At 40.2% G+C, this 15,187-nt stretch overlaps 1 protein-coding gene and 1 long non-coding RNA gene across 3 annotated transcripts in view; one reads left to right on the top strand and one right to left on the bottom strand.

Moving 5' to 3' along the window:
- PCSK5 (proprotein convertase subtilisin/kexin type 5) overlaps positions 1–15,187 on the top strand; it is a 400,588-nt gene that overhangs the window by 357,338 nt on the left and 28,063 nt on the right. Inside the window, exons 26-30 of one of the 2 annotated variants that reach the window (XM_033123075.1) lie at positions 1,904–2,040; positions 2,904–3,104; positions 7,575–7,655; positions 11,590–11,673; positions 13,339–13,534. In XM_033123075.1, coding sequence (XP_032978966.1) covers positions 1,904–2,040; positions 2,904–3,104; positions 7,575–7,655; positions 11,590–11,673; positions 13,339–13,534 — 699 coding nt within the window. The remainder of the gene's footprint in view (positions 1–1,903; positions 2,041–2,903; positions 3,105–7,574; positions 7,656–11,589; positions 11,674–13,338; positions 13,535–15,187) is intronic. The other variant, XM_033123076.1, reaches the window with a different exon arrangement.
- LOC117031985 (uncharacterized) overlaps positions 1–15,187 on the bottom strand; it is a 51,167-nt gene that overhangs the window by 21,499 nt on the left and 14,481 nt on the right. The window lies entirely within an intron of this gene.

Below are 15,187 nucleotides of genomic sequence, written 5' to 3' on the forward strand. Positions count from 1 at the left end.
CATCCTAAGAACTAGGGAGTTTTGTGATTAACAAACTCTCATCCCTTTTTCCTCTTCACCTTTCCATGAACATCGTCGGACACAGGATCAATGTTATTCTCCAGAAGAGAAAACTGAAGCTCAGAGAGGCTGTGGGTTCCCTCACATTGCACCAAAATGTGGGCTCAATCCCAACAGACTTGAAATGTGGCAGTGTGTAAGAGGACATTAAAAGGGAGGAGGTGGATGGGAGGGAAAGGGAAACTCAGCAAGCTGAAACGTATTAAAAACAGTCAGTTACCCTTATCATTACTTAACTTACGGTGTTAACTCAGCTTTCGCAGAGTAGACTATTATTCTCTACATTGACCATGTCTCTACATCCCTGCACTCCTGACATACTGATTTAAGTTACTGTTCCATTTAAACAGGGGCAGAGGGGTGGAGAAGAGGCCCCCAGACTCGACTATTAGAAGGTAGACCAGATGACAGTAAATTAGTCAGAAATTTGTCAGCATGTCCATAGTTGGCATTTACCCAGCATATGGCCTGCCACAGACACCCCAAGCAGAGATAAACAGCAGAGATAAACATCCTTGGTGATGTCACATGGTTAGGGGCACAAAATGTTCCTTGGAGAACCAATGAAGAAGGACTTAGACTCAAAGAAATAGTGACCGTGTAGAAGTGGATGAGGAATTCTCCTCTTTATCCCCCTTATGACTCTGCATCCCTCCAGCCTAACTACCCTTCTTCATTTTGATTCTAGAACATCCCCTTTGACCTGCACCTACTTCCTTTGTCACTTGAGAGCATCCTCTGTTAAACTGGAGCCAGACCTGTCAGCCTCTCCAACTCACCACTGCCCACTAATGAGAATGTTTCATAAAACCCTTTGAGAAACGAACACAACAGATCTTTAAATAACATCATTCCGTACAATGTCATTTCATTATAACACTAAGATGCTGTAGAAACTTAACTCTTGTTTATATAAATTAGCCTACGGTAAAATTGGTTTCATTATACATCATTTCACTTGAAGTCGAAGAATCTATCAACCACATTAAGTGAGGACCTACTGTTTGCTAAAAAGAACATGCCTGATATTTCTAAGGGTAGAACACACATTTATAACCCTTCAGAATATTTACCGACTTTGAATACAGCTAATACAACACTGTACAATAAAAGTTGTTAAGTAAGAAATGCAAAGCCTTCCTCTGATATCTCGTTAATGGTATAAAATTTATCAAAGGGCGAAGGTCAACTTCTTCCACTTCCCCTTCAAATGAAACGGTAATTCAGTTGAGTCTGAAACACATTTTACTGTAGAATAAAAATAATGGACGTAATACATAAAAATACATCCAGATAAAAGCTAAGGCACTTCAGTATTGATGTTAATAATCTGGTTACAGACATTTTGGTAAGCTTCTGGAACTCAACACAGCTGTTTCAGACCTTGCTGGTACCAGGTAGCAAAAGTACACAAACGGTCTGTTCAAACAGATCTTGGCTAAAATCCCAGTTCTACTTTTAACTACTTATTAGCTTTGAGCACTTAACCTTGAGACTCAGTTCTCTTATTTAGAAATTAAAGATAAGTAACAGCTACTTGTATGGGGAGTGTGCCGAAGTTTTAATGAACTAATACTTGACACATAATCAGTACTTCATAAATTAATATCGGGACCCATTTCCTTCTCCCCAGCCTCCTCCCAGCTGCCCTGAGATCAGGGCCTCGGAGGTCCCGAGAGAGGTGGTTAATGACTTGTTTAGAGGGTACACACAGACCAGGAGGAAGTTTTCTCCCTTGAAACCCACTTTTTTAAAACGATGCATATCTAAGGAGATTAAATTATGGTGGTTAAAAGAAATACATCAACATAGCTCATGGAAGAAACTCTATCTTTTCCCCTAGGTTTGAACACCGCTGTTATAAACTCTGTCCTGAGAAGACCTACACTGAAGAATTTGAATGCAAAGCGTGTGATACCAACTGTGGCAACTGTGACCAGAATGAGTGCTACTGGTGTGAGGAGGGCTTCTTTCTCTTGGGTAAGCCTGAAAAGGGCATGGAACAACGTGAAGACAGGGCTCCAGAACTCCATCCAGAAATAGGAGGGCCATTCGATTGGCTTCAGGGTCTCTCTCTGTGTGCTGGCGCCTCTTGTCCAAGGAGGAATTTTAATTTGGTTTGAAAATAAACATTAGCCAGGACTACTTCCTTCTGCTTTGATTACTGAAGCATAGTTCCTATTTCACTAATTAATCTCAAATATCTCCAAGCTGATGGAAACAAGAGTGACTGTGGGGGCTGCGGGAGGATGAAGGCAAATGCTTTGGAATCCAAGTCGCCTGGACTGTTCAGAACCATGACTTGTTCCTTGAGACGTGATCCACGTTTTATTCCTGAGCGCTGTAAAAGTTAAACAAGATCCTTTGTCTTGGGTTTTGGTCAATTCGTTGACTCTGATGGTAATGGATGTTTAGGAAAGAAATACACTGTGAGGCTTCCAGTTAAAGAGCTACTAGTCCAGTGCTCTTGGATGCTTATGGGAGAGAGAGTGGGGCAGAAAGCCCACGAGGACCTCTGGGTGTTCTCTATAGAATTCATTTTATGTACAGTTTTTCAAGGCATCGAGCGTGTCAAGTTCTTTATTCTATGCTCTTAACTCTTTGAACTGATAGCCAATTTAAATTCTCACTTAAAAGAGGATTTAAAGTGTTAGATTTTCTTAAAAACACATTTCTCGGTTGAAATAAGCTAACACCACCTTGCTTTCTTTAAAAACAAATTCAAATAAAAATGTCCCTTAGACTCCCTTTAGCCCGTTTAGAACTTGGCCCTGCAGAGAGCACCAAGCTAAGCCACCAGGGTTCATCCCACCTTCACGTTGCCTCTCTGTGTTCTTATGTAGGCGGCAGTTGTGTGAGGAAATGTGGCCCTGGCTTCTACGGCGACGCAGAGATGGGTGAATGTGAGCCCTGCCACCGATCCTGTGAAACCTGCACCGGCCTTGGCTACAACAAGTGCAGCAGCTGCCGAGGGGGACTGCAGCTGCTGCATGGGACGTGTGTGGGTCCCACCAAGACCCAGATGGAAGGCAACTTCTGGAATGGTATGTGCCTCCCAAAAGAGATCGCAGGTGTCTAGCTGTCTTCTTGCCTCCCTCCTTCCCTCTTTAACCCTTGCTTTTGAAATATCCATTAGATGAAGGCTGGGCATTGAAACACTTGGAATGAGAATCAAGCTTGGGTCTCTTTGGTGCTCTGGGCAGGAGAGGGAAGGAGGCTGTAACTGGCATTTGGCAAGGAGGGAAAACCCAAAGGGCAATTTACAATTGGTCTGGCCATTTGGGTTTCTACTAAGATGGAACAGACCTCCAGAGAAATGGCTAAACTACCATTTTCTTGAAGACTTCAGAATAGCTTCTATCACATTCGTGCATCTCTTTACCAAAGAAAGATACACGAATGTTATAGAAGCTATTCTGAAATAAAGGAAAACAGCCAGTAGAGTAAGTTTTTCAGTTAGGCAAGGAAAAACTCTAAAGTGTTGGAACTTAAGCTAAAACAACTTATCTGTCTGGCTGGCTTATTAGAAATTGCCATCATTCAAGCTTGCCTTCTAAAACTTGCCCTCTCCAGTTGCAAATGGGAAAGCGGGGGTCCTGAGAAGGGGCAAGATGGAGGAAACTTGGAATCTAACAGTAAAGGCCTGCATATATGCATTGCCACCTGAGTCTTCAGAACAGGCCTCCTCACCCTAGAGCCACAGTCACAGGCTTCCTTGTAAAGCAATTATAAACTTCAGTGGCCTCTCCATGTCTGAGGTGGTTGAAAAACAAAATCCTCTTCCTGCTGGAAAAATCTGACTCACATTCTATGCAGAGACCCTCACGAAAACAAGAGATGCTCTCTGCTTGATTTCAAGGCTAGGATTTGTTTAAAAGGTTATTTCAGTACAGAAACAACAGCAGCTGAAAGGCGGTCTGCTTGGGACAGGTCTTCTAAGGGCTCGTGAGAGTGAGAGATCTGGGATAGGAGAAAAGGCTCCTGCTGGGTTTCAGAGGAGAGACGTTTGTGGCTGCTGACTACTACAACAGCACTGCATATGTGACTTAAAGGAAAAGCATCTCAGAGACCATGGCAAACCCAGCAGCCAAAGGCCACAGAGAACACAGGCTGATTTCAGAGACAGAGCTGGGAAGAAAATCATTCAATCCAGACTGGGATATTTCCCGTGAATTATAGCTGAACCAAAATGCTGAAAACAAGTTTGTATGCCATTCAAGCATTTAAGAGGCAGTGCAGGCCAAGGGGAAAATAGTCTGGTGCTGTGTTCCTAGCTCAGAACATCTGTATTTTATCTGGTATCCAGATGATGAAAAAAGTCCAGGGAGCCAAGTGGCAAAGCAGACTTGATCCCCCAAATGATTACACGTCCCTTTCAACTGGACTACGCACTTTGCAAGCAGAAACCAGGCCTTGATTGCTCCCCTTTGTCGAAGCACCACACACACTCCTCTGTATTTTCTACTGTCAAAATGTAATGTTTGTGAAGAGAGGAAGGAATTAGTCCATTTGGGGATTTAGCACTAAGAAGGGATGCGCGAAGCAGATGAGAATGTTTCTCATGGCTGGACAAAAGCAATAAAGCCAATGACATGGCTACACTTTTCCACTTCTATGATCTAGGAAATAAGACATACAGACTATTAACAGTGAGAAAAAACTGTTCCTTCATTGAACAAGGTAAGACTCAGCTTCCTCAGCATAGGTTAGGCACCACTGAAGTGGATAGTAAATGGAAATGCAGTCCATAAAGTCCTGGGAGTATTTGAGCCAAGGCCTACATCTTTCTCCTGACCTTTTCCTTAAACACACACACACACACACACACACACTCACACACACACAGTCGAGGGTGTAACAGGAGAGTGGCGGGTTCCAGAGAAAAGTACTAATTAACCACACCTTTCAGATGATGGAAAGCAGATTGCAGTCACCTCGGTCAACTTTGAGGGAACCCAGACCGATTACAGAATGTTTATGAGAGAATGTAGCTGCATAGGTGATACCTACAAGGTGGTGGTGGTGTTTTAAACACAGATGCAGATCCAGGTAGGAAAGGTAAGATGAGACAAACTTCCGTCCACTCCTTCACACACACTACTCCCCAGTGGAAACAATAAGATTCATTTTTGCATCTTATTTTTGCCCCCATTGTCTATGTCAGCATGTACTAGGGAAATCCCCTGGAAATAAAAATCCAACTAGAGTTCCCTGAACAGCTCTTTGAATAAGGTGGCTATTCACAATGAGAGTGACAATGATGACAGAGCCATCATTCTTCATCAACTATCAACAGAGCGGAAATACCTCCTATCTTAGCCCAAGGATGGAGATTTTCCTACACATCAGACCATGCCTGGCAAATCCTCCAGCCAAGACTAAGTAATCTCCAAAGATGGCTGCTCAACTCATTGTTCTTCACTCCACCAGAAAGCCACTGCACAGAAGTATAGATTATCCCCAGGTCCCTTGTCCCCGATTCTAATATATTGTAAAGATTACTTAGTCCAGTGTTGCTATGTGGCAGTCACAGAACCAATATTAAGCAGGCTGCTAATGGCTTCAGCAGTGACTCAGCGATCATACCGAGCCACCACTGGTAGAAATGTTCAGGTGTGGCAGGCCACGGGCTTTGAAAGAAGATCATGGCTTCAGCTGGTTTCCTGAAACCATTGTTGGCAATGGCAACAGTTTACTCCATTACTGTTAAATCATTTGGATTTTCTTAAGTGGTTTTCCTCCTGGTAGTATTGGAAAGTCCTAGGAATAATTCCTGCACATTTCCCCTACCCACCTAGTCCCATCTTTGATTAAAACCATGTTTGTAGTGGGCTCTAATTACATATTCTGAAGGTAGTCTGACTTACAAAGCATAGACATAGTGAATCAACTTTCTATCTTTGACTACGTCCTAATCATTTATCACTTACACCGTCTTTTGATCTTAATTCCTATGCTCTGAGAAAGACTACCAATCCAGAGTCAGTCACAAACACTGAAAGCCACTCACGCGTGAAAAAAAGTCTCAAGAGTAGGAGACATGTTGCCCTAATAGAACTGAACGTTAGAGAACTTTAAAAGATGCCATGAAAATCTGATTGTTTGAAGGACTTTTACATGTATACAGTTGCCTCACTCACAAATGAGGACATCATGTTTACTTAATTAACCAATCAGAACTCAGAGTGCAGAAAACATACGTGTCTGGGTAAGTAATTAAATCTTTAGTCTAGTGGTATAAAGAAGCCAAGTGTATCCACTTTCACTGATTGTTAAATATCCAGGAATTTTATAAGTGGATTGTAAAATCATTGGCAGCTTGAAATCAGCTATGTTGGAAGTATTTATACCACAGAAATTGGCAAACATGAAAAAAAAATCAAGTTTTTTGTTTTGTTTTGTTTTCCAAAGAACCATTTTACTAGTATCCCACTGCTTTGGCCTCTACCAAATGATTTTACAATCCAAATTAATTACTAAAATATCTCTCTAGTGGATGTAGACGTTAGAGTTACGCATATCTGAATCAAGTCCTGGCTCTGTTCTTTACTAGCTACCGTGTTTCCCCAAAAATAAGACCTAGCAGGACAGTCAGCTCTAATGCGTCTTTTGGAGCAAAAATTAATATAAGACCTGGTATTATATTATATTACATTATATTATACCGGGTCTTATAGTATAATAAAATAAGACCCGGTCTTATATTAATTTTTGCTCCAAAATCTGCATTAGAGCTGATGGTCCAGCTGGGACTTAGTTTCAGGGAAACACAGTATGTGACCCTGAACAAGTCACTAATCTTCTCTGAGCCTCAGTTTCCTCATCTATAAAATGAGAGCATGAAACGACTTCACACTGGGGCATTTTGAAAATTAAATGAGAGGACACTTATAAAGCTCCAGGCACGTAATGATGATAAAAGTTAATCTGTTCCCTAACTCTTTAACCTGATCTAGTTTTAACGCATGAAACACGCGTTCACTTTCAAAACACATTCACTTCCCTAGCTCATGAAAGAAGCAATTTGGGGGACCTAGAGAGCATACAAGTCTGGGAAAAGTAGTCCCAGAAAGAAGGCAGCAAATATTGGTCAGTTGGGATGCCTGATAGCCAGGCAGAGTCCTGACTTAACCAGGAATATACACTCGCACAGATGTTGATGGCAGCTTATTTATACTAACAAAGAAAAATGAAATCAAGTGAATTATGGTTCATGCAAATAAATACACAAACCATTCAAAATAATGTTTACAAGGAATTTCAGTGGCAAGAGAAAATCCTATAAGATTCATATTAAGTGCAAAATGTAGGTATTATACATGCAGAAGATGTAAGTGATTACACACATATATACATATGTAATGATACTCACACATTCAATAGACAGATAGGAAACCTATGTGCCAAAATATGCAGAGCAGACATTTCTGGGTGGTAAGATTATAGGCAAACTTTATCTCCTTTATCCTTTTGCATTAAAAAAAAATAAAACTTTATTTTTTCTAATAAAAAAGAGCCTGTGCCCACTTCAAGCCCATCTTTGGTGAAGAGCGTGCTGCAGGAGCGACGAAGGTGGAAGTTTCAAATCAAAAGAGGTAACAGGGAAATAGGGAGGAGAAGATAATCACAATAAATTAAGAGAGTCTCTGTGATGTAGAAACCAACCCAAGAAGCTGGGTGGTGAGGAACAAATGGGATGAAGAAGTCATAAGAGAGAAACAGAGAGAGGAGGGTGCCACAGCGTAAAATATAAGTGCGTGCTCAAAAAGGAAAGACTGGGAAGAAATTCAGGAGTGGAGACTTCTAGAACATTTAAAGATGTTTCTGATGTGCTAAGTGGTTATGCCGGGGAGAGGGAGGCTGTCAAGAAAAGCCTCTGTCCTTGCAGCTCTTTAATAGCCTGAAAAAGCACCTTTTACTTCCTTAGTCACTGCAGCATTATTTGAAATAGCAAAGATTAGAAAAAAACTAAATGATTATCAATAGGAGACTAGAAAAATGAAGTATGATACATCTATGCCATGGCACACTATGGAGCCATAAACAAGAACGGGAGGTCTTCTAAATATACTGTTATCAACAACAACAACAAAGTCAATGTGATAAACAGTGTGAATAGATACAGTTTGTATAAGAAGAGTGAAGAAGGGATTAGGAGGGAGACTTCACAGTATATGCCTTTTCTACATCTGAACCATGTGAGTATTACTTGTTTAATAAAAAAGAACCCGTTTTATAAGATAGAGCTATAATTATTTTTGAAGGACAGACACTACATTTCCTTGGTCAAGGTGATTTTTGTTTTTGAGATCATGTCCAGTATAGAATTTATAGAGTGGAGAAAAAGAAAAACTGTGATCAAAGTCAAAATTTCCTTGTTGAGACAGTCATTAATAATCTTTTATGATAAAGAGCCCTCGCAGTGGGTCTATTCATTGCCCATGCTTAATTGCTGTCAACTGTGTGTGCAGAGCACCCTCTAGTGGAAATATGGGGGCATTACAAAAAATTTTACACCAAGTGTAGCGCAGTAAAATCTCCAATTGCCAAAATGTGAGATATATGTAATTATAAATACATGTGAATGTGTAGATATATGCATCATATTTTATACAAATATGAAAACATTAATGAAAGCTCATATCTTTGTGACTACAACATTTGAATTTAAAAATAATAAAACCAAAAGAAAATCAACCCACTGCCTGGACATATATTAAAGATTTTCAAGGAGCTCGATGTCTGCTGAATATTATTTTGTTATTATTTTTTGAATAATTCCTCTCAGCCATTAAGTATCTTTTTTCTCATCTTCATTGAGATATAACTGACACATGACATTGTGTAGGTTAAATGTGTATAAGATGATAATTTGATACATGCATACAATGCAAAATGATCACTACAGTAAGGTTAGTTAACATATCCATCACGTCCATAGTTATTTTTTTGTGGTAAGAACTTTTAAGATCTACTCTCTTAGCAACTTTCAATTATACAATATAGTACTGTTAACTATAGTCACCAGGCTGTACATTATATCTGCAGAATTTATTCATCTTATAGTTGGTAGTTTGTACCCTTTGACCACCTTCATCCTTCCCTCCACCCTACCCACGAGCAGCCCTGGCAACTGTTTCTATGAGTTTGGTTTTTCTTTTAGATTCCACATATATGTGGAATCTGTCTTTCTCTGTGTTTTTCTTAGCATAATGCCCTCAATGTTCATCCATGTTGTTGCAAGTGACAGGATTTCCTTCTTTTTATGGCTGAATAATAGTCCATTGCCCATATATGCCACATCTTTTTTATCCATTCATCTATCAATGGACACCTAGGTTGTTCCCATGTCTTAGCTACTGTAAATAATGCTGCAATGAACACTGTGTGCATATCTCTTTTAGGTAGTGATTTAATTTCCTTTACTTACATACCCAGAAGTGGGATTGCTGGGTCATATGGTAGCTCTATTTTTTAACTTTTTGAGGAACCTCCATACTGTTTTCCATAGTGGCTGCACAAATTTGCAATCCCACCAACAGTGCACGAGGGTTCCCTTTTCTCCACATCCTCACCAACACTTGCTCTCTCTTGTCTTTCTGATAACAGCCATTCTAACAGGCATGACGTGATATCACGTTGTGGTTTTGATTTGAATTTTCCTATTGATTAGTGAGAACTGATGTTAACAACAGAAATGTTGCTCATCTCTCTGTTGCCCTTTTTTTTGGGTTAAATGATATCATCGGGTTAAAAAAAAAAGCCTTTGTGAAAAGACTCAGTTGTGTTGAGAGTCTCTCGGACCTCTTTTGTGAAAATACTGTGACTAGCATAGCTCTGCCCAGGGCTAATTTAGCTCTTTACAGATCCTCCATGGAGAGTAAATACATCAGTCAGTCAGTCAGTCTGGAAAACCAGGGCAAAGTTTTCTCTCCAAACTAGGAAAAAAGACTGCCACTCAGCATGACAGGATGGACAATCATTTATATCTCTGTATCTATATCCATACCTACCTTTGAATCTAGTTTTCTCCTTAACAAGGCTCACCAGCTCATTAACCATGAGTGCCATCATAGAAACCAAGCCAAGCCTCCCGGTGCCACTCCAGGTATAGAACAGAGGAAAGAGAGAGGGAAATAAAACAGAAGCCTGAGAAATGTGGTGGAATGGAAACAAACGAGGGGCTTGGGAGAGAGAAGAAAGCAGAAGTTCCGAAATGCCATTTACTGAGCTGTGTGTGCACACTTTACACACAGTACCTCATTTAGTCTTCACAACAGTCCTAGGAGGGAAGAATCATTTTCTCTCATTTTAGAGACATGGAAAAGTAGGACTCTGAGATTTAATTACTGTAACCATGGTTACCCTACCCATAAGCAGCACAGCTGGGATCTGAAGGCAGGTGTGCCTAGAGAGCCAACTCTACCAGACTGACTCTCGGGAATAGAAGAAAGGACTTGTAAGGCAGGAGAGGGAAGGAGGAAAGGAAAGGAGGGAAGGAGGGAGGGAAGGAAGAAAAGAGGGAAGGAGGGACGATGTGAGGGGGGATGGTAAGGTACCAACAAGAACAACTGACTGAGGCTCAGGGTCATTCGTATCACATATTCTGAGCTAGAACTTCTTTTTCTAATTTTCCCCTGTGTCAGTCTGCTCATTTCTAAGCAATTACGGAAATTTAGTCACGATCTTGATGTATATTGATTGGGTGATGTCTTTGAGGCTGTTATGTATGTCTCTGAAACTTTCCCGTGGAGTTGCTGACTTCCTGGAAAAGCCTGCTCATTGAATGTTCTTAGAGGGAAAGAGAGAGGGGGAACAGCTCTAATGTTTCCCAGGTTAATATTAACCTGGGATGGCCTGCTTATCACGTGACCAACCAGAACGCTCATGAGTGGCTCCATTTTGGTGATTTTTAACAATAATTTGGGACAAATTTAAGATGAGATAAATTTAGGCTGCATTCCACCATGGGTACTCTAAAGAATACAGAGACCCAAACATTGACCAATTATGAGATCTGGTTTCAAAGAATGAAGAAAACAAAAATAAAAACAAAATGTTTCTCCATGAAAGACACAATAACGTCTCAGTTATTATCATCTTGGAGTGAAGAGAAGTGGTCATCTAAGAATCTTGGGGAAATAAATGATTACTTTTGAGTTGAAAATTCTCTCATGCATGCACACACACAAGTACACAAACACTCGCTCCACATATTTTTAATATATGAAAGAAGTAACGTTTGTTAGCTTAAATATCTGCTTACTGTTTAAGGCTATCCTGTCTCTGGAATTTTGCTGAGAAAGTCTTGATTATCAGTTGTCAATGAAGGAGTAAGAGAAAAAAAATGAATGAATGAAATCCACATAATAGGCAATGGGCGGGTGTCCACATGTAGGTAATATAAAATTGAAGGGATTCTATTTGGGGCAGGAAGGGAGACAAGATTATCCGTGAGATCTTCTCCAACACTGTAATGCTATGAGCCTGCTCAAAGGAATCTGACTTCTTGTTTCTTTCCCTACACAGACATTTTAAGAGAATACCAGCCTTGTCATTCTTCTTGTAAAACCTGCAATGGATCTGCAACCCTGTGTTCTTCATGTCCGAAAGGTTAGTGTGACAGGAGGTGGCAGTGGCCAAGCCAATTCATTGTAACTCATGTATATTATCATCTTTAGGTAAGGGGTTTGCAGGACACGATCTAGTCCCCTCATGTGTTCCTCTCACAGTGGCTACACTGGAGAAATACAGGGACCCAAACCCTGACCTGTAATACAAGCTGGCTTTCAAGAGACCAAAACAAAAAAAAGAAATGCTTCCTATCCAAAAGCATGATGACGTTAGTGATGGCTTTGGCTACAGAATTTGTTAGGGTTTCTGGGTACTTGACATTTCTAGAGGTTACACTGCTCTTTTCAAGTGCATTAACCGAAAACAAGAGTATTTACAGAATCTAAGTGGGAATAAATAGTCTACCTGTTATTTCTTTCTTCATTTCTAATACATTTCTGGGAGCAAAAAAAAAAAAAAAAAGGCAACAACATAACAACTTAAATTAATTGCTTCATTGTCTGTAAAAACAAAACATCAGAAATAACAACTTCCTGAATTAGGGGGATATTTTATTCACATGGTGCATTAACATTAAGAATTAAGAATGTTAGTTTTGGAGACAAAGAGGAAAAACTGAGGGTTGCTAGATGGGCGGGAGGGGTGGGGTGTGGGGGGGAGGGTGAGGGGATTGGAGGGCAGTCGGTGACCACAGGATGGCCACGGGTTTGAAAATTAATCTGGGGAACGTAATTTGGTGGTTACCAGAGGGTAAGGGGGTTGGGGGGTGGGGGATGAGGGTGAGGGGGATCAAATGTATGGTGATGGAAGGGGAGCTGACTCTGGGTGGTGAACACACAGTGTGATTTATGGATGATGTGATACAGAATTGCACACCTGAAATCTATGTAATTTTACTAACAATTGTCACCCCAATAAATTAAAAAAATAAAATTAAAGTATAAAATAAATAAATAAATAAATAAATAAATAAATAAATAAATAATTAAAACTAGAAATAAAAAAAAAAAAAGAATGCTATGCTCCCATTCAGGTGATCATTATGTTGGAATATGCAATGTTAACAGTGAGATGGGATGCAAAAATAACAGAATTTAAAATAATAGGTGTACCATGATCCTGCGCTTTCAAAATATAGATGTTTACACACAAAAATTGAAGGAATTTTCTTGGAATTTTGCAGTTGAGTGGGATTTTAAAATTGTTTTCTTTAATAATGATGTTATCTGATTTTTTTCAATTAAAAATAAATAGACAGATCCTCCATTGGGTGGAAGACTTGCTACTATGTTAGTGTCCTAACAAGATAGGCTTTGGGGAACAGAATTGATCCCATCACGCTGTGCCTGTGTAACTGCCTTATCCCAGGAAGACAAGGTGGTAAGAGCCTGATCCGCTGGGCAAAGCGAAGCCCCAGAGTGACCCAGTCTCAGTAGGAAGCAAAGCAAAACAAAGCAAAACAAAACGAAAAACAAACAGGGCAAAAGTCTCCTGTTGTGAATTTCCTTTCTAGAGATTTAACTCATCCTGCAAGACACAACATCACTGATACATTTTGGTATACCTAAATAAGTCTTTCAGATTGTTGGGTCTTTGGAGCAGTTGAAAAAGCTGTTGCGAGCGTCGGTTCTCAGCATGCATGTGTGGGCTGTTTGAGCAGACCCACAATGACCGCCTGACCTGCCTTCTTCCCTGGTTTTCTAGGCTCATATCTGTTGGCTCAGGCCTGCGTCTCTGCCTGTCCCCAAGGCATGTGGCCCTCAGTGAGGAGTGGCAGCTGTGAGAACTGTACAGAGGATTGTGCCTCTTGCTCAGGAGCCAATCTTTGCGAAAAGTGCCAGACTCAGGCAGAATACCCTCTCTTCCTCCACGAAGGCAGGTGCTACACCAAGTGCCCTGAGTAAGTTTCCCTCTTCCTTTGACTTCCAGCTCATGTTCATTCTCCTGCAGTACTTTAGGGACAATTCCTTCTCATTCACCAAAGTACTCTTCTCTTCCCTGGTTCCCGTGCCTACATAAGTACCCCTTCTTGACTGTCTACTATCACGGTGCGCCACGGCAGCCAAAACTTACATCACGCCAGATGCACACCTCTCTTGTGATTATATGGATATATTTTTACTTTTGTGAAAACATGTTCTTTTTCTACCTTGTATTTATGATTAAGTAATTGTCTTTTTTCCATCACAGAAGTAAGACTGTGATAGGCGTGGAACATGTGAACCTCTTCTAACTGTTGAAAGTAGATGAGATATGAATCACAGATAATAAATAAATACCCGGTTAATTATTTATGGATTTTTTCATGGCTTCCTTAGTCCCCTGGTTTATAATTCCTTCACTCTTCCTATCACTATTCCCACCTCCAGGATTTACTGAAAGGGAAGTGGGGATATCAAATGGGAAGTGGGGATATATCAGGCAACTTTCCAGTGACAAGCAACAAAAATGCCAAGTAGAATAACTGAGACAATTCAGGGTTTATTATCGTACCTAACAAAGCATTTAGAAATCCAGTATTGGCTCCTTTCACGTCCTTAAAAACGCACAATCTTTCCATTTTGCTCTTGTATCTTCCTTAGCTTTTCCTCCCCTGACGCACATTATCTGCCCCATCTCCACACATCACCACCTCACGCTGTAACTATTGGAGATGGGAAAGGGCACGTTTCTCCTAGTTTATCTCTTTGTAAGAGGAAAGACAATTTCCTCAGTCTTCCCTTCACATATTCAATTCAGTTCTATAGACATATATTCAGCATCTACTGGGTGTGAGAATTGATATTGGAAGCTACACTGAGATCAACTGAAGGAGGTCTGAGCCTGCAAAAGGCCGACAACACAGTAGGGGAGGTTTACATCGATCACCATTGTAATCCTCAGTTTTTCCTCGATGTCTCTGAGACTGTTTCTGATTAGTTCATTCATTTATTCTTTTCTTTAGATTCCACATATAAGTGAGATCATATGGTATTTGTCTTTCTCTGTCTGACTTATTTCACTTAGCATAATGTTCTCTAGGAGGGGGGGTGGAGACAAGGGAGAAGGGGAGGGGATTAGAAAGCACAATCGGTAACCACAAGATGGCCACGGGGATACGGAAGTCAATTGGGGGAATATAATCAATAATGTTGTAAAGATTTTGTAGGGTATCTGATGGACACTTGTCCCATTAGGGAGACCACCTCAGGGATGGTGTAGATGCCTGATCACTGCACTGTACACCTGAAGCTGAAGCTGAACAATAATGAATGCCAACTACAATTTTATATATATATATATATATATATATATATATATATATATATATATACATATACGTATATATATGTATGTATATATATGTGTACATATATATGTAGTTACAAGAAGTGGAGTACAGTATTAGGAATAGAGACAGTGGAAATGTAATGGTCGCATGCAATGTCAGAGGGGTAGTAGATTGGGGGGGTTATCACTGTGTGAGGGATATAAATGATAAATGTCTATTACATTGTTTTGTACACCTGAAATTAATAAAAAATTAATTAATTAATTTTAAAAAAGATATAAT

This window comes from Rhinolophus ferrumequinum, chromosome 12 (genome assembly GCF_004115265.2).
Source record: "Rhinolophus ferrumequinum isolate MPI-CBG mRhiFer1 chromosome 12, mRhiFer1_v1.p, whole genome shotgun sequence".
In the NCBI taxonomy this organism is placed as follows: domain Eukaryota; kingdom Metazoa; phylum Chordata; class Mammalia; order Chiroptera; family Rhinolophidae; genus Rhinolophus; species Rhinolophus ferrumequinum.